Below are 19990 nucleotides of genomic sequence, written 5' to 3'. Positions count from 1 at the left end.
TTCAACAATCTGCTAGAAAATTTTACTAGATTATATAATATATGGCAAAACATGAGAATCTCAGGAGGTACAGAAACAATTAAGAAATGTCATTAGTCTTGAATCCAGATCACCAGAGAGGCAACACCACACACTTGTAGCCAAAGTATGGGGAAATAAGGGGGGAGACAATAAGAAGTTGACAAGTGCATATAGGAGGTAAATAATAGTTATTAAATTGCTTACAGTTTAATATTGAAAGATAGGATATTTGGAATTTATAGTCTTTTCAGAAAAGCCTTAGGTCAAACACGAGCCCAAGGCATTCAAGGAAGGGACGATTTGAATTGGAATTTTATTTAGAACAAGGTTAAGAAATTAGTTGTTTAGGTACATTAGTAGAAATTAATAGAGTAAAATGACTCACCTTTGGCTTAATTTGAAGATCAAAACATAGTAAACATAAAAACCTCACCAGAGCTAATTTCACAAACACTACCTCATAAATGAGGTAATGGTTGGTTTGATTCTAAAATTTTCTGACTTAATTAGCATAAGTAATAAACCCCTGATTGTTGTGCAGAGCCGAGTTTTGTGCCAGAGTTTTTAAAATGTACAATAAAAGTACAGGTATATTATGAAAGCCAAAATTGAAAGTGGTGGAACACAACATATTTAAGTAAGTATAATTTTACTTAGAATGTAGATAATTATGTAATAGGATCATATATAAGTGAAGAAAATTTATATTAAGGTTTTATTAATTTATTTGATGTCTAAAATTATTGTAGGCCAATTTCCATTTTGTTTTCAAAAAAACCTTGGTGCACACTAAATAGGATCCATAATCTATGTTTCTGATAATCAGTTTGCAGAATGAATTGAATCCTAAAGTAATTATGTTTAAATAAATAAAATTTTATCCATTTTAGTCTCAAAACATTTTTATTCTATTTATAAGTCAGACGTTTCTGCCAATTCGGCCATCCTTAGGGACAATCTATTACAAATAGCTTTTATTACAGATATGATCTTCAACAATCCCAAACAAAACAATATTATTTATAATTTATCTTACCTTAATACAATTTTAGAACTAAATCATTTAAAAAACAACTTCATACAGACTATTCTGCCCAGGTTAATCCAACGAATTACTAATTATCCAATGAATGTCTCATAAGACATTAAAGCATTAGGGAATCATATATTATTGTTAATAAGCATTTCTTAGATTATGTCAAATTACCTTATTAGTCAATTTTCACATTAAAAATTAAAATTATTTATCAGTCACCTTCTTTGTTAAAATTTATCACAGCAATATTTTTAACCTTCCCTACACTCAGGTCAAGTATTTAAATTATTTATTACAACTATATTTTGGTTAAATTTCCTCTTTATTTTATTATTAAAATTCTTATCAAGGTTAATTATTTTTGATAAATTAATTTTACTTAATATCTCTGCATAGTCTTGGTCCAGATTTATCGGGTCTATTTTAAAATTCACTGTATAATTAATATTTTCTAATATGTAAATGGATTCAAGTATTTTTCTTTTGAATGTATTTAAGACTAAAATTTTATTTATTTAAACAATGTTAACCAGTCTCAAGAAAGTTTTAAGATTATAAATATTCTATAGCAATGTTATATCACTAAATATAGATCTGATGCTTCGGAAAGGTCCTAATCCCCTTTTCCTACAAGAAACACAAAAATATCTGATTTCGTTTTAAGAAAAGTTTCATTTATCTCCTAAAGAAGACCTTTCATCAAAATAATCTTCATAATAAACACTGTACCTAATTAAATTAACTATAGAACTAACACATGTACAGGGCCCTACGTATCAACGGGGATAACCCTCTTTGAATATAAACCCTAATTGCCATTTTGCTGAAAAGTTTATGGTAGAAATTTTAAATGTGTTGAATGTTTATGATAGTTCACTAAATTCTCTCAAGTTTATGTGGAGGATCAATTTGTTTAGTGGGTTCCTTTTCTTTACAGTGGGAATTATATGGAAAAATTTCGAAGAATAAAAATTATATTATATTTAATGTACTGTTAGAAACAGTCGTCAAACTTACATCTCACTTGAGAATTTTACCCCAACCTTCGCAGCGAAATGACAATTTTGGTTCATGTTCAAATAAGATTATCTCATTTAATCACTTGTATGGAAGTCCATTCTAACTACCTCATGCGGAATAAATATTTATCATTTAATGATAGATTGAATGTTTACTTTAATCTAAATAAATTACTTGTCGAATGAAATGTATAAGGTTTACTTGGTTAATATCAACTGATTTCATTTTGTTTGTTATAGTTTAAAATGACTAATAGATAAAAAAAAATTCAAAAGTCAAAAAAGTATCTAGAATATCAGTTATTAACTGTGTATAATTTCTGTATATAAAAGGAAGATGATCTGGGTGCGGTTAAAAGAACTCAAATAGTAATAAAACCATTTATTGTGAGCCAGCGTTTCGCCCCTCTTAGGGGCTAAAAAAGATACAAACAATTAAAATAATGTAACAAAGTAAGAGAATTGATAAATAAATAAAAGTAAACTAAGGTATGGCTAAAAACAATTTTAATAAATATTGTGTTTAGTAGGGAATTTATGACTCATTTTTACTTCAGTTATTGTATTTCTCATTTTGGCACTGCTCTGAAAACTATAAGGATTTAATCTTTGTCTCAAGATTGTATAATTTTATTGTTCTACTTGGATTTGAGAGATAATTTTTATTTTTAACTATTTAGTGTTTTTTTAATGTTTATAGACTTTTACTGATGGTATTACAAATAAACTTATTGGATGCTGGACTAAGAAAAGCCCTAAAGAGATAATTTTGATAAGAATGTATGGCAAGAACACAGATCTTTTGATTGATCGAAAAGCTGAAACTAGAAATTTTAAGGTATGGATTAATGTTCTTCGATATTCTATTTTAATGAGATATTTAAGAATTTATTATAAATATTTTGTCATAAGTAGTTGTTTTTAACTTGCAATCAATAATTCAAGCAATAATGTAAAACATTTTTTGTATAAATAATGGTTACATACACTATTACTTGTAATACAAAAAATAATGTAATACATTTTTTGTACAAATAATGGTTACATATACTATAACTTGAACTAAACTAAACTATAAGTTTAACATATAGTTTAATTTTAACTATATGTTTAGCTATGGATTCAATATAATTATCTATACATTCTCATCTTAGCTCTTATGTCATTTTATTATTGAGGAAAACAGAAAATGACAAATGTTGATTGCAGTTAACATCTTAAACAAGAAATTCTTCATAGAAAGATTATATTTCATTTCTTTAACGCTGAAATATTAACTAGATTGGCACCCCATTACTTTTTTGTTTGTTATTATGTTAGAAAACAGTGAACCTGTTTAACAAACATGTAATATTATAAAGTTGGAATTAAGTTAAATCTATCTTATTATTAAATATTTTCTTTGATTCAACAATCTGCTAGAAAATTTTACTAGATTATAGATTATTAATAAGATGGGGAGTGTTTCTGAGTCATTATCAAATTAAGAGATTGATCACTTACTTTGAAATACTTAATTTTAATTATGTTTTCAGTTGCTGCAAAAAGCAGGCTTTGCACCTCAGTTATATGCAATTTTTGGTAATGGATTAGCATATGAATATATTCATGGAGAAATCTTGACTGTGGAAACTGTCCGAGCTCCTTCCATTTATCCTCTTGTAGCTACTATGCTTGCCAAAATTCATAAAATTAACAATCAAGACTCTCAAAAACCTATATTGTGGGATTTGATGAAACAATATTTGAAACTTGTTCCTGAAACCTTCTCAAATCCCGAAAAGCAACGTTTGTAAGTTTTATATTGTTATATGTGTTTTTTAGTTTAGTTTTTATGCGTTGCCAAAATATTTTTGATAAAACAACATGTGACTAAAAGTCTCCAATTGTGTAAGATTCATACTCTCTAAAAACCAACTTTTCTATTCATCTTTACCATCCTATGGAATGGCAGTATAGCTATGTGCCAACTCCTTCCTTAGACTCCTTATTAAGTCATTGCCTGGCCTCTTTTTTCTCACTTCTTTACTTGGAACCATCCACCCATTTGTGCAACATAATCTGCAACAAAATTCCAGCTCTGTCTAGTCGCCTGCACCCTCCTAGTTATCATCTGAGCTGCTAGGTTTTCTGATATTGGCTTTTGTACAATAGCTCTACCTTGTCTCAAGTGAGAGATGAGTAAGAAAAGAATAAATGTTCCTCTGTTTCATCCATGGGGATGTCCAAGTATGATTCAATGATTCATTATCTAGCTTAAAAAAAAGTTAAATAGGCCTAGAAGTAACCATACACAGTAAGCACTTATAACTTTAGATAACTCATTTTGTTTTTTATACACACTCCTCTAATGCATGTTCCTTACAGACTTGAAGTTTTAGTTTGCATGGGATCTTTCTTTTATTAAGTTTCCTAAAAAAAATGTCTTACTTTTCTTCTTGCAATTCCTTGGTGTTATTCTTGCAATTATAAATAATTTATTGACTTTTATTTAATTAATATTTCATTATAGTATATATTAAACAAATTTTCTTTTATAATTTTCATTGTGAGGATGATTTTATTTATTATTCATTTTGTTTTATTATGTAAATAAATTTTATATTTGGTTTACATTTTTATTTTCTTGTAGTAATATTTTTTTTGTTTTGAGCTTCATTCTTAGGATCCAATAGTTACTTTAAGGGAGCTCAAACAACTCTATTGTATTTAAAATTCTTTCTCTGAGTTCTAAAAGTTTAATTTGTTAAAATAGTTTCAGTGAAATAATTTATTAAATTTTAGCTTGATAAATTATGAAGTATAATTTGTGTGAAATGTTATATATATATATTTTTTTTTTTCAATAGATATTCTGAGAAATTTCCTGATGGTATTGAGGTTCTCCATTCTGAGATGTTATTTTTTGAAGAAAAATTGAGTCATTCTTCAAGTAAAGTAGTGTTTTGTCATAATGATCTTCTGCTTGCAAACATTATACATGACCAAGGGAAAGTGACATTCATTGATTATGAGTATGCTGGTTGTAATTATCAGGCGTATGATATTGGAAATCATTTCACAGAGTTTGCAGGTAAGGATTGTTTTGCAACAGTTGTCTGTGTAATATAAAATGTAATAGATATGCCTCTATTTGAGTGAGTGAGAATATTTAAGCATATATCATGTTATATGTATATGTAACGTGACTTGCAGTAAATACTTATTCCTTTCATTGGCAGTTAAAAACATATTCATAGATGTTTGTAATAAATATTCAAAATGGATAATTTTAATGTTTTGAGAAGCCAATTATTGATTTTTAGAAAGAAGCATTTTTATATATCTGTATGTTATAATTTATCTGTCTGAACTTTAAGGTAATTCCTCATAATTTTTATTCTACATTCTACTTTATGTTTTAAGGCCTTGAATTATTAAATAGCGTTATGATTTATTTTTATTAAAATTACACAAACACTGTTTTGTTTTGTATTGTAATAAAATTATTCTTGATGAAATGTTGCTGCAATGCAAATCATATAAACTAAAAAATATATTTTATATATTCTTTTTAGTCCAAAAGCTGAAAACAGGTTTAACCTGAATGATCTAAACTTACCAAATCTCTAAAGTAGTATCGTCTAGGGAGCGAAGTGTAAGACAGCCAATCTAGCAGCCCAGATTGGTCAGAATACAAAATGGTGGCCCAAAATTGAATTGAATTGAATTTGACCCAAAAAATGTATTTTTGAGTGAGTGAGTCATTTTAAAGTTCTAATTATCCTGAATAATGAGGACAGGTCTGGCAGGCCAATGTTTATAAATTTTATATCAATAAATTTAATATCTCGTCCTAAAAATGACACCATCATACATTCATTTAGAAGACATTAAAACAGGAGAAGTGGTGATGCCTTTGATGTTGAAAAGTCTTTTATCTGACCTCATTGATTACCTCAATCATTGAAGACCAAAAAATCAGCAAACAGCAAAATTAGTGGAATCTATAGCTCAGGGCTTGATACATGTAACTGGCAATGGGAGATTTTATCCAACAAAACCTGCAATAGTTCCTAGTATCATTCAATTTAATTTGTATAACAATTGGTGTAATTTCATACCTATCTCTAACTGCAGACATAAAAATAAAGTTATATAAATTTATTTTAAAGTATCTAAATTAAAAAAGAAACTTTAGAAAAAATTAAAAAAATGAAAATTTTAGAAAAACTAATTGTTCCTTTCAAATCTGCCAATTAATGACTAACTTAATTTCACTATGAACCACTCTGAGATAACTTAATTCCTTTAATTGAGATCCATATTCACTTAGGCTTACTCTTTTCACTCTTCACAAACTGCAAATACTTAAACTGACATTAGAGACAAAAGTAATGGGGCCCGACAGCACACAAAAAACTGCCCTGTTTAGGGTTCAGTGACATACCCCAAACTGACCTGTTTATGGCTCAGTGACATACAAAAAATTGATCTGCTCTCTTTCTAAAAATGGATTGTTTATGCATTTACTCAATTTCATGTATTATCCAATGGATACTTAATAGTATACAATGTTTTGTAATTAGAATATTTGTTTTCTTATTTTCACAGTTCAAATGTGATTCATTTATAATTTCAACATTATGACCTCAAATTTATAGAACAACTATGAGTTCAATACGTAAGTGAATATTAAAATGTTTAATACGTTTACAGTTTCAAATATACTAAATTTCATGACTATCCTTTCTATCGAGGTTTCATTTCATTTCCTTTTAACTGGAATCTTGACCCAATTTAAAATTAAAAACCAATATAATACAAAAACTATATTAATTTTTAAATTTTTAAAATCTTTATATTATTTTTGAAGGAATTCAAATTTATTATTTATTAATAAAATGAATTTAACTTTCATAATAATTCAATTAAAAATAATTATATCTCAATGTTACAATTTCTGGGGGGAAACACTCTTAAAACTTCATACACATTTTATTCATGAATTGAATAACATCCTAAACCTGAGATTGCCCATTTTCAAATCCAATTATAGTCTACTCTCATTTCACATCCTCCCTGTGATTCAACTGCAGGTAAGAGACTGTAAAAGGAAAGACTGAATACTGGAGAAATGAGTGAATTGCATGGAGCATGTAAAATGCTGATGATAATGTATATTTTGATGAGACTACTCATCTTACTGTCAAGAAAATTCATATTGACAATTAAATGATTAGTCTAATACTAGAGGTTGGATTGGGAAATTCACGAAAAAAATGTGAATGAAGTTTCAAGGGTGTGCCCCACATTTTGCTATTTTTATGAATATGTAACATTTTTCAAGATAGTTTATATTATTATTTTTGAAGCATTATACCTTTAAATTGTAAATAATTAAATAATCAAGACTATGTAATAAAAAATTTATACTTTTCTATTTTTACTTACATAATACTATTTTTAAAACATTTAATTACAATAAATTATAATAATTACACCCACTTGGCAACACAACACTAGAATATTTAGTGGTATAATTTCCAAATTTTCAACAATATTATCCTCTTTCCTTTTTTAGATAGATTGTCTAAACATTAATTTTCAATTCAGAATTGATGCCATTGAACATTCTTGAGCTAAGTGAAATGTATAATTTATAATGTCCAAATTCTCAACAATATTATCCTTTTTTTCAGGTAGAATGTTTAAATTAAAATTTTTGATTCAGGGTTAATTCTATTGAACAGTCTTGAGCTTAGAGAAATACATTAGAATCTAGAAACATATTGTGATTAAATTTGTAAATAAATAAATGCTAAATAAATGAACAAACTTTTCAGTTCCTACCAGAAGCAGACCACATACCACAAAATTATTCATTTAACATTGAAAATACTAAAATGCATATTAGATGATAAATAAATTAAGTAGTATTGGTTTTAGTTACTTATTTTAATTAAAAAGATACAGCAAATATATTAGAATTCACAATGTAGATTAGACTGACGATTGTTATGATAGCTCAGAAGTTAGTATTTCAATATTCTCTGATGATAGTGAGTTGAATAATCTAATAAAAATAACAACAGGAGTTCTAATACAAATCAAGTACCATACTCATACCTGTAAATTTACTCACATGCTTGTATGTAAAACATATTGTTTACTTATACTTAATTGTTTTTTAATTTTTAACCTTACATTTGACCATGACCCATTAATGGGTTTTTATCCTTCAAATCTGCAATTAAGACATGTATTATTGGTACATTGTCATTATTTACTCATCGAAGTATAAATCATGCTCATTTAGGGTTTAGCATGATTTTTATATTTTATTGATGCTGGTTATAAACCTCTCTTCATTTTAATTTATAGGATTGGTTGTAGAATTTAGATTCTTTTAGGTTTTACATTTGTCTGTAGTTGGTAAAGAATCATTACATGGCTATTTGTTTGCTTTGAAATTTTAATTTTTATCCTTAATAATGGTGTTATTGTTAATTTTTTTTTATTATATTGCTCTTGTAGTTTATGGCTTAACCAACTGCATGCTTTACTTCCTTAAATATTAGTCTTCTTAAAGAATTGATTACCTTTTTATTAAATAAGATTAATACGTTAAAAAATAAAAAGGTTTCAACATGGCAAATACTTTATATAATCATTGTATTTGGTGCTTTGGTTTGGCTAGAAACTAAATTATATTCACAATCGCTAAAGTAAAATACATAAAGTCTAAGCAGTTTGACCCATACTGAAACCAATGCATAACTAGCTGAAACCCATTCTATCTAGATCTTGTTGTTATTGACTTAAATGCACCTTTTGAAGGCTGTAGTCCATGTTGATGGATAAAGAATACTCTCATAATATTTGAATAAAAATATGAAAAACTAGATTTGGTTTGTAAATCTTCTCCAAATTATTTTGAAGTCTTAAATTTTTTTATGCAATTTAAATTTAATGACTGAACAAAGAAGTTTATAAAGAAGTACTTTGAAAAAGAATTTTGTCATATTTCTGAAATTGTTAAAAAACTTGTATTTTGAAATACTATAAAGATAGATTGCTTCTAAGATTGTCTGCACTGAAGCACTGATGTATTTGGGTTAGTTCTTTTCAATTAACATATCCTAATGTGCATAATATAATATTGTTTTTTCTAATTAGACTTCACCCATGTAAATAGATCCGATTTATACCACAGCAGGTTTAAATTAGTTATAAATTGCAGAACAGAGACAACTATCATGAGTTACTTGCTGCCTGCTTCAAGAACTTATTTTGTATGCCTATCAAGATGTATAGGTGCTAAAGTCAAGAGAGCCAAAAATTGGAAGGGTTAATTAAATAACTCCTGAAAATCCAGTGAATGTCGGATATTTTTATGCTTCCCAGATTCGGTCAGGCCCATAGTGGGCTTTTAGAAAGATGAAGTTTCATATGACCAACAGGCTGCTTGGATTTTTAAACATTGGAGGGAAAAGAAGAACCAGTCAGTGAGTTTTTAATTTCCCAGGACTTATTTCAGCATTTTGTAACATGCATGCATCCTAAATTTGATCATATCCACTTTATATTTTTCTATTTTTTTGAAATATAGTGTGGCAAATTTATTTAAAATTCAAAAGTTTAAAATACTAATGATTAATACTCTTTGCCTTTGCTAAACATATGTTAAGTAAAACTTCGTATATTTATTTTATTCATCAATCTAAAATTTCATCTACATGTGTACATTCGTAAGAGGACAATTCATTTTAATGGGCACCATAAAAGATAATTACTGGTGTATTTTAGAATGAATCAGTTCTCTCCATTTTTTAAAAACAATTATGCACTCATGTTTGAACTTAAATATTAACATTCAAAAATACTGCTGCTAAAATTATAACTTCCATACCTATTGTACTAACTGGAATGGGTTTTTATTTCATTTATTTTCGTTCACAGATATAAGGATAATTAGTTTCTATTAAATTTCTTAAACAATATTTAAATTCTCTATGAAAAGAATACTTATTTTCATAAAAATATACTCATTTGTTCAAACTAAGAATTAAAGGTTCTTACAAAACTCCATGCTTCATATTTTTAGAGGATAAAGTTTTAGGTTTGTAGTCAATGTTACTTTCCAAGATTAATTAGTAGATAAGCTTTGAATTAAGTTTTAACTTCAATATAAACTCACTCTGTGCATCTCTGGCATTAGGCTGAAAAAATATTAACACTTTATTAAGTGTATTAAGTCTATAACAATTATAGATTTTTTTTTATTGAATTTTTATATTAATATTACTGCTGTAAATGTTTGGCTTAAATTATATCATTGGAAATTCTACATATAAATATCATATATATTACACCATTTGATGGGTCACACTGATAAATAAAAACCACAGTTAATTGAAACACTTTGTATTTAACATTGGAATTCCTTCAGTATACTTCTGTTAAAACTATTCCTAAACCTTAGATTCTAAGTCAGACAATGATGACTTATTTATAGTTTTATGATAGTTAAAGAAATGGATTCTGAAGAAGATATGATTATGAAAATGCCATTTTTTTGTTTGTTTAAGTCATGCACATTTTGTCAACCCACACAGACTCATCCTAAAGGTTTTTTTTTTCACTTTCTCATGATTTAAAGTGCAGTTAACAATCAACACTTTTTTCTCTAGCAAAAGAAAGACACATTTATGTTTAGCACTCATTGTTGATAACTTGTAATGACTATGCTATGTGATACAAAGGCCAAAAGTGTGAAATAAACTGTTTAAAATCACTAATTTTTTTGAAACAGTGGCCATGGTTAACCACCAGCATGGTTAATTGAGGTTCTATTGTATATTAATTATATTTAAAGAACTTGTTAGCTAGTTTACGAGTATTTTTGAGACTCAAGGCTTTGTATTTGGGATTTTCCAATTATATCCTAACAATTAATCCATTATTTTTATTTTTTTTATTTTTAATCCTTATTGTCTGTCTGGGCCTTCATTCTGAGGTTTTCATGGCAGTAATAATTTTTGATCTATTGGTTTTATTGATTATTGGTCTACACCTACTGAGTCGGTTTAAGAATTGCTTCCCTAATGCGCCTTGACCAGCTCACTATCTATGGCCGCTACCAAGGATATGGTGGAGTGATCCTAGGTTGTATATTGCTGGTATCCTTTGTGGTGTGCTGTATTTATTGATTACTATTGTACTATGTAGGCAGGCCTCAGGGTAGTGTTCCCACAACCTGGATTTCCAACAGCTATCTGTCTGCTACATTTAAAGACAGTAATGGGATTGGTACTTCCCTGTGTCCAATTGGATATTTTGCTAGCCCTATGTCCACACTCATACCATCATAATATCCATGTTTATTGTAATAAACTTTGAAATGTTTTCAAAATTTTTTGATTATTTTTAAAAATGTTGCTAGAAATATTTTTGAAAAGTATTTTTTCTTTATAAATCAAGTATGATTTCCTACATTTTCAATTGGAACCTTTTTATTCTTTAATATTTATTTGTTGAATAAAATGTTAAGTTGAAGTATGTTTCTTGTTCTTTATATTGATTCAATGAGTTTTATGATTTAGTAAATATTTTAAATATGGTGATATGATGTTCTTATCCTTAGTTTTTATCTAATTGAAGAATTAAAAATTGTAGGCTAGTAAAGTCCAGTACAAAAAAGTACATGCACAATACTACCTTATTTATTCAGTATTTTAAACATTCTATATAAGCTTGCCTATGCCCAAAAGGCAGGTGAATTATACTAATTTCCTCAGGTTTATACTTACTATTTCATTTGTAGTTTTCATATTATATTGATATTCAATTTACATTAGTCATTAGTTCTAATAGGGCTTTCGGAGATGGGTTATCCTAGATTCAGGAATCTGAGGTAAACTTTAAAATGTAGCAGATATTTGCTGTAAGGTTATTTTTTAGTCAAGATATGCCATCTACAACATTTATGTATACTTTTATTATAAAGCAGGCTACTTGTTTTTATTTGCATTGATAAGTTGATATAGATATATTTGAGTGTAAATGATGTTTTCTGCTTGGAAGATTCAAATAGTTTCATGAGCAAAAACTAGAAAAAAAACATAAGCAAAACTCGCCAACACATCTTTAAGGTTCTATATCTACATCAACTTAAATGATTTACTAAATGAAGTACCTATGGAAAAAAGTTGAAGAAGAATTTGAAAATAAAAATAAAATTGTCATTTGCATATGACAATCTGTAAATATTATTTCTTTATATGTTGTCAAATAGACAGATTTTAAAAAATATAATAATATTTACTTAATAAATAATATAAATTTATTAATAAGGGCCTATGTTTAATTGAATTTTAATAGTGTGACTGAATTGTTTTTGTATACAAGGCAATAATCAAAATGGTATTTTGATTTTAATGACTAGAAACTTGATTTTCGTGCTGTAAAAAAAAACAAAAAACTTATAGTAAAAACCCAAAATTTGCAAATCTTGCTATAAAAACTCACAATGTGTGAAATTGTAATAAAACACCCAAATTCTGCAAATCAACTTTATCATTCCATTTATAATATTAATAGATACATGGGAAGCCTATCTGATATTGTTTGAATCAAAATAAACTTGCTAAATACTTAAATATATGAACATACACAAAAACTTAATAAAAACCTATATTTAATGATTTTTTATTCCTCTTTTGAAGACTGTAAAACTATTTTAAAACTACCATAATTTTAAGATTTTGGAAAATGAACCAAGATGCTATGTAGAAAGAAATGCAACCCTGAAACACCATGACAAATAATGTAGAGGAAATATAGTAGGGATCTTACTAACCAGAACCAAAGTCTTCCTGGTTTGATGAAGAAAGTGAGAGAGCCACTATTTACAACAACAAAACATGTGCTGTACAAGAAGAACAGCAGAAAAATGTTGAGACTTTTGAAGAGCTGAAAAACATACTCATCACTAGAAAAAGAGAAGAGGCGTGCTAACAATATTGAACTTGCAGAGATTCAAGAATTGAAAAATCATAATGACTCCCGCAACTACTAGGTCAACCTAGGAAGAAGATTCTTCAACAACTGTGAATGGTAAGAGTGACAACCAGTCCAAACTTTAGCTATTTAGACACTCTACCTCATGAACCCCTAGATGAGGAAAAATATTGTTAGCTTTAATGAAAATTAAGAATGATTAGGTTCCTGGGCATGCCAGTCTCTCAGTAGAGGTTTTCAAGCATGGAGGAACTAATCTAGTGAAATGTCCATGTTGTACAATTGGTTGGAAGAATCTATGACCTGAACCTGGAAAAAGATTCTAATCTACCCCATATTATTATGTATTGTGATAATAGGAGATTATCTAACATGAGTGCATGATTGAGGTGGAGGCTGGTCTCAGTGAACTGTTTATATTTGGTTGGGGAGTAAGGCAGGGTGATGCCCTGACATACCTAGCTTTTATCATGGACCTTGAAAAATATCAGGTATACAAGATAAAATAACTGTATTAATTAGGTCTATCTACCTCTTAGGCTTTGCAGATGAACTGGGTTTAGTAGGGAGAACCCATAAACGTGTGCAAGTAGCTTTCCAAGTCCTGGCAAAGGTTGCAAGATGGTTGGGCCTGAGAAATTAATGCTTTCACCAAGATAAAATATATGGCAATGGGTTGTACAGAAGGTACTACAAGGTAATTTAATAACAGTTAATTCATATGATTTTCAGCAACTTGAAACATTTACATTTGTTGTCTGTAATGTAAATACAGAAAATAATATAGCAGCTGAAATAAAAACTAGGGTCATGATATTCTACCTGCTTCTTCAGTCTCAGAAATTTTCTTAGGAGTAGTAGTTATGATAAACAGGCCATCAAAAAAGCAATTAAAAAAACCCTCATACAACCAGTGTTGACATGTACATCTGTGACATAGACCATTTCCAAATCAGATGAATATGCACTATTAATTCAGGAGAGAAAGATGTTATGATCCACTTTGGGGGAAAGTCTGCATGGGCCAGGTATGAAGACAAAGAACCAACCTGGAACTGTACTGGAGAACCAAATGTCCATTTCATCTGTATGGAAAGACTAAGATGGGTAAGTCACATAACTCGCAGTATTTTTTTTTACCCTCTGTCTGGTCATTAGTGGAATACGGAGGGGGGATTATCTACAGTTTACCACCCTATTCTAACCATGATGGGTGGGTCTGGTTTTCATTCCATGGGACTGCCACAAATAAAAGATGACATCTCCCAGTCTGGATTCAAACTGGTGCCCATGTAGTAACAAGACTGCTAAGATGCCTTAACTCCTTTGGCCACAGACAACCCAGTTTGCAGAGTCATGCCAATATACTAAGTTAGACCATGGAAGAGGTACTGCATGGAACCACAAGACCTGGAAAGATAAACTTTCCCATGATATTCTAGAACCCTATTTAGTGTTTGTAACTGGTTGATTGCTGCATAGCATTGGTACAACTGTCAGAGGCTGGGTTGACCCTAGAAATGGGTTGTGCACCAGTAAAGAAGAACAAGAAGTGGAGTGTCTCTGTGGGTAATGCATTCGAATTTCAACTTCTGGTCTTAACTCCAGCTGTAGTATATTGATTCTAGAATGGTTTCAAGAGATTTGAATTACAAACTAACATTTTTATTTTTTGACTTATCCCTGTAAAGTTCTATAATTATTAGAATTATACATTCATTGTAAGAAAACTATCCTTACATATTTTCTGAGATATTTATAAAATGATTTGTTTTATCTATGAGATGTGGGCTGAATAAATTAGTCACATTTGATAAAAATATTTATATATTTGTAGTTTTTATTTATTTATATGTACCTATTTTTATTTACTACACTATTATTGTCAGCTGACTATTCTATAATTCTTTAAAAAATTTATCTATGCATAAAAAAAAAAATATTGATTTACACACCCAAAATATTTATACCTGTATTTCCTTTAAAACTTTATTTTATAATCATAAGATGATTCGGTTACTAATAATAAAAAAAAACTCTAATTTATTTATTTATTTTTTAGGTGTCTCTTCTGTAGATTATTCAAATTATCCTTCACCTGACTTTCAACATGCTTGGCTTAAAATTTATCTTCAGGAGTTTAATTCCAATGGAAATAGCACTGCTAGAGTTACGAATGAGGAAATTAAAGAACTATATATTCAGGTCAATAAATTTGCTCTTGTTACTCATTTGTTATGGGCAACTTGGGCTTTAGTCCAGGCTGAACTTTCTTCTATTGATTTTGACTTTATTAGGTAAATATAATATTTTATCTGATGTAAATTATGTACTAGATACTATAATAAACTCTCGTTACAATGAACTTGGATACAATCAACTCTTCGCTATAGCAAACAATAATTAAATTCCCTAGAAAAAATACAGTGATGACATTAAAATAGAAGCAATAAGCATCTCCATCATCGTATATGGGATGCAGTTAGCCCTGAAACTAATAAATGCTGCTTCAAAAAACTTGCGCTATTTGAGACATAGAAGAGCCAAATGAATGGACTACAAACTGTATCTAAATTGGTACACCACCAATTACAACATTTACAAAAATATTGTAAGCAAGCATATAACTGTTGAAGAATTATTGGATGCTAGCAATTTCACAATTGAGGAGGTGAAAAGACCAGATGATAAGAACGTACCAGATGATTGATGAAAAGACCAGATGATTTTATTTTGTAGTGAATGGGATGTTTAGAGCATTTGTCAAGTAGGTGTTATAGTAATCAAAATCTATGAGCAGTTTCTTGTCATTTCAGTCTTGTATGGGGATTCCAAGTTAATCTCTTGTCACGACGGAGTCCTAAGTAGCATATCTGTTCAACAGGCGTTGGTGGAATATTTGAAAAAGATACTGTAGGACAGGAGGGTAGAGGTGATCTAGTTGGATTTGTTAGGATTTATTTTGATTCTAACATTTTGACACCATTCTTCAATGGATGTTATGTGTGTCTGTTGAGTTTTTGATGCAGTAGTAGGATCGTTATTTACGAACAGTACACATGTGTCATCAGCGTATGTTGTTAGGGCTGTGTAAGGGTGGTTTGGGATATCTGCTGTATACCAATTTGAGAATGGGACCTAAGATACTATCTTGAGGAACACTGGCATATTTAGAAAAGAGAGATGAGTAGGCTAGGTTATGATTTACTTTAAAGTTTTTATCAGAGAGGTAGGAGAAAATATGAAGGAGAAAGGAATTAATGAAGTTTATACAGCATTCCTGGATACCAGACTCAGTCAAAAGTTTGTTCAATGTTGAGAAAGACTCCCGTACAGTATATTCCGTGCTCCAATGTGGAAGATATGACATCCACCATATGATGGCACTGTTGTATAGTAGAATGGGATGTTCTAAATCCAAACTGGTGGTCAGGAATAACATGATATAAATCAAGGATTGGATAGAGATGTTTTAATAAGAGTTTTTCTATGATTTTGCCCATAATGGACTGGAGGGAAATAGGATGGTAGGAAGATGGATATTCAAGTGGTTTGGAGAATTTGAGAAACATTTTTACTATAGACATTTTCCAAGGGTTGGGGAAATAGGTGGATCGGAGGGTAGCATTAAAGATATGGGTAAGGAATAGGGTAGCTTTACGAGGGAGCTGTTTCAGAATATGGGATGTGATAAGATCGTGACCAGGTGCTTATTTTGAAAGTAATCAGTGGATGATTTTTATTATTTCTGAGAGATAAAAGGCTTTAGGAGGAAGGGTCATTTGGAGTGGAATTGTAATCTCTGCTTCAACATTTTCAAGATGGGTTAAGGATATCAGGATGGGGATTAAAAATTTTGAAGAGGTGTTTGCTGAACATTTGAGTTTTTTCTTCAGTGACCAAGTCTTATTTTCAGTGAGTAGTGGATCTGTATTTTCGTTGTTGTCCATAATATCCGGTAGACAGAGTCAAAGGAATAAAGGAGTGAGGAAAAGATTTATGAATAAGGGTACCACAACCTGCATGGGATGTGTTGTCAGGGTGATCTGTCCTATACATAATTTGTCGCCAATGTAGAAGTAAGAATGCTTTGTGAAGTGGGTTTCAATCAGCAGAGCTATGTCAACGAAATGTTCTTGAAGGAATATGTCAAGTTCGTCTTTGTGATTATGTAGTCCATTTGCATTCCTTAAAAGAATATTTAGGGTATTCTTGTTAATCTAGGAAAATTGAACAGGATTTCTGTAAGGAGTCTGGTTAGGAGTGAGATAAGAGGTTTGATTCTATCTTGGAAATCACAAAGGAAGGAGGAAAGGATAGATGTTATATCCGGTGTATTTTGGCTGTTATGGGAATAAAAGTTAATTCTTGGATTTGAGAGTTGTCAATCTAGGTAGGGATTGAACTCTTCTTTGGGGTCATTGGATTGGTTCCTTGTTTACTGGAGGTTCAAGTAAAAGATTGACTGAAGAGAAAGATTGGTTGGGATATGGAAGGAAGTTTAGGATTGATCTGTGGAGGAATTTTCACTCTCAGTATCACATTTTTGGGAGGAAAGTCATTTCTTAGTGCTTTAGTCGGTGGATGGGAAATCTGGGACTGATACTGTGAAGGCTGAGGGAGAAAAACAGAGGATTGGATAGGCAGGGAGTAGACAGAGGGTAGGATGTCTGAGGGAGAGGAAGGGAGGTGATGATAACAAAATCAAAACCATGACTGAATTGAATAACTCTGTGAGAGATTGCAAGTTAAATGTTTAAAAGTTAAATAAATAATTTAAAAAATGACTAAAAGTTATGATGATTATGAAAAATGATATCATACACCATAATTGAAGATTATATAAGACATCTTGGACTTGTTAAGAAGTCAATATCTGGGTTCTGCAAGAATTGAAAAAAATTTCCCAACACAACTAATCAATATTTGTGAAAGACTTTTCAAACATAATACATTCAACCCTATCTTGAAACGAATTGTAACTGGCGATGAAAAATGGGTTGTCTTCAAAATCTTAAATATAAAAGATCATGGTCCTACTGTGATGAACCAACCCAAACCACATTGAAAGATAATAGGCATTAGAAAAATATCATGCTGTCAGTTTGTTGAGATCATGAAGGTGCCTATGTATTTTGAGCTGCTTCCAAGTAACCAAACAATCAACTCAAATGTTTACTTCCTTCATCTTATGAAATTCAAGGAAGCAATCAAAGAGAAAAGGGCAGAATTGAAATGCAAAGGAATCTGTTCCACCATGGCAATGCAAGGCCTCACACATCTTTAGTAACACCTACAAAGTTATTGGAACTTGTTTGGGAAGTGATGTCTTATCCTCCCTATCATACCGAGCTTGCATCATTGAATTGTCATTTATTTGGAAGTTTAGAAAGCTTTTTAAATGGTAAAAAGTTCAGTAATAAGAATGACCTCAAATCGCACTTTGTTGTGTTTTTGCTGATAAAGACCAGAAGTTCTATGAGCACAGGATTATGAAGTTACCAGAAAGATGGCAAAAGGTCATCAAACAGAATGGAAGATATTTGATGGATTAAAGTTCATTTTAGTACAGAAAAAATTGAGTTTTATTTCTCCCAAAAAAAAAAAATTACTTTCTTTCAAACCCTATACATAAATACAAATAACATATATATTATGTGTTTTTCCATTTTTGATGGTTGTGCATATTTGTATTTTTATTTTAACAATGTATATTGTTTATTTCTCATTTGATTGCTTTTTTTATTTATACGATTATGTATGATACTCACTGTTTTTAGAATAGAAAGTTTTAATAAGTACTATTTTATAGATATTATATTGTTTTTATATACATCGTTAATTTTCTCATTTTTGTTGTTATTTTGGTGTTATGAACCTTATTATAACTAAGTGCTGATTTTCTGGTCCCTTTCAGTTTGTTGTAATAAGGTTTTGCTGTATTATGTTTTTATTGTATTAAGTTTTTGTTTTATTATGTTCACCAGGCTCCATAAACTTTAGTAGCAGTAAAAATAGAATGTATTTAACCCCTTTAGTAACACAAAATAATACTTTTAATAAAAATTCACAACAGGAACACAATTGATAAGATCAAAATTGATTTATATATAGAACAGCTGTTTCTATTTTTGGGAGATTAATTGAGGGTTAGCCAATGGATAGAAATAATAATCAAATTACAACTATTTAAACACACCATAGTAACCAAATTTTATTAAAATAACAAAAGTATAAAATTTATATAAATAAATTGTCCTATTGGCTAACACTTCGATAGCCTTAACTAGCAGTGCTCCAACGGACCGCTACAGAGTTAAGCGATAGTAAAATAGGTTCTTACCTACAGGAGTATTTGTGATCAAATGTTTTGTTTATTTGGATATAATTTTATCATGGCCAATAAAGAACAATGCTTTGATCACTAAATTTCTTATATTGCATGAATTTATGCCATAATTGATAGGCTAATCTTAATTCAAGAAATATTTTATATTTTTTACTTTGTAAATATAGTTTGATTGGGTGGTAAATACATTTTTAGATCTTATAAAATTGGTTTTTTTTTTTCAGTTATGCTGCTACAAGAATGGAGGAGTTATTCTGCAAGAAAGAGAAGATTTTATCTCTAGATGCTTTATAAATGTATATAAGTATGTGTTTTAGGTTAATAATTATAGCAAGCAGATATATGTGGATGTATATACATATGCTATCTGTATTCCTCTATTGATTTCATAATTTTTATGTTGATTCTATTTGATTTTTAAAAATTACTGAGATTATTAATGTCCTTTCAATTTTTTTTGAGGATAATTGGTTTTATTATATTATGAAAAAAAATATTCAAAGTTGTTTTTTGAAACAACACCATTGAAACAGCATTCGCATAAACTATAGCAAATACCATATA

The 19990-nt window shown here is 29.5% G+C and overlaps 1 protein-coding gene across 8 annotated transcripts in view; it reads left to right on the top strand.

Annotated features, from left to right (window-relative positions):
• eas (ethanolamine kinase 1) overlaps window positions 1–19984 on the top strand; it is a 62226-nt gene extending 42242 nt beyond the window's left edge. For 7 of the 8 annotated variants that reach the window (XM_067050843.1, XM_067050842.1, XM_014424863.3 and 4 more), the window contains 5 exons: window positions 2777–2914; window positions 3612–3868; window positions 4926–5149; window positions 15140–15374; window positions 19651–19984. In XM_067050843.1, coding sequence (XP_066906944.1) covers window positions 2855–2914; window positions 3612–3868; window positions 4926–5149; window positions 15140–15374; window positions 19651–19720 — 846 coding nt within the window. In that variant the 5' untranslated portion in view covers window positions 2777–2854 and the 3' untranslated portion in view covers window positions 19721–19984. Of the gene's footprint in view, window positions 1–562; window positions 659–2776; window positions 2915–3611; window positions 3869–4925; window positions 5150–15139; window positions 15375–19650 lie in introns of all 8 variants that reach the window. The other variant, XM_014424867.3, reaches the window with a different exon arrangement.
• The last annotated feature ends 6 nt before the right edge of the window (window positions 19985–19990 follow it).

The sequence above is a fragment of the Halyomorpha halys genome, unplaced genomic scaffold (genome assembly GCF_000696795.3).
Source record: "Halyomorpha halys isolate HHAL.00 unplaced genomic scaffold, Hhal_1.1 Scaffold481.1, whole genome shotgun sequence".
NCBI lineage: Eukaryota > Metazoa > Arthropoda > Insecta > Hemiptera > Pentatomidae > Halyomorpha > Halyomorpha halys.
This window is presented reverse-complemented; position numbering and strand designations above follow the sequence as displayed.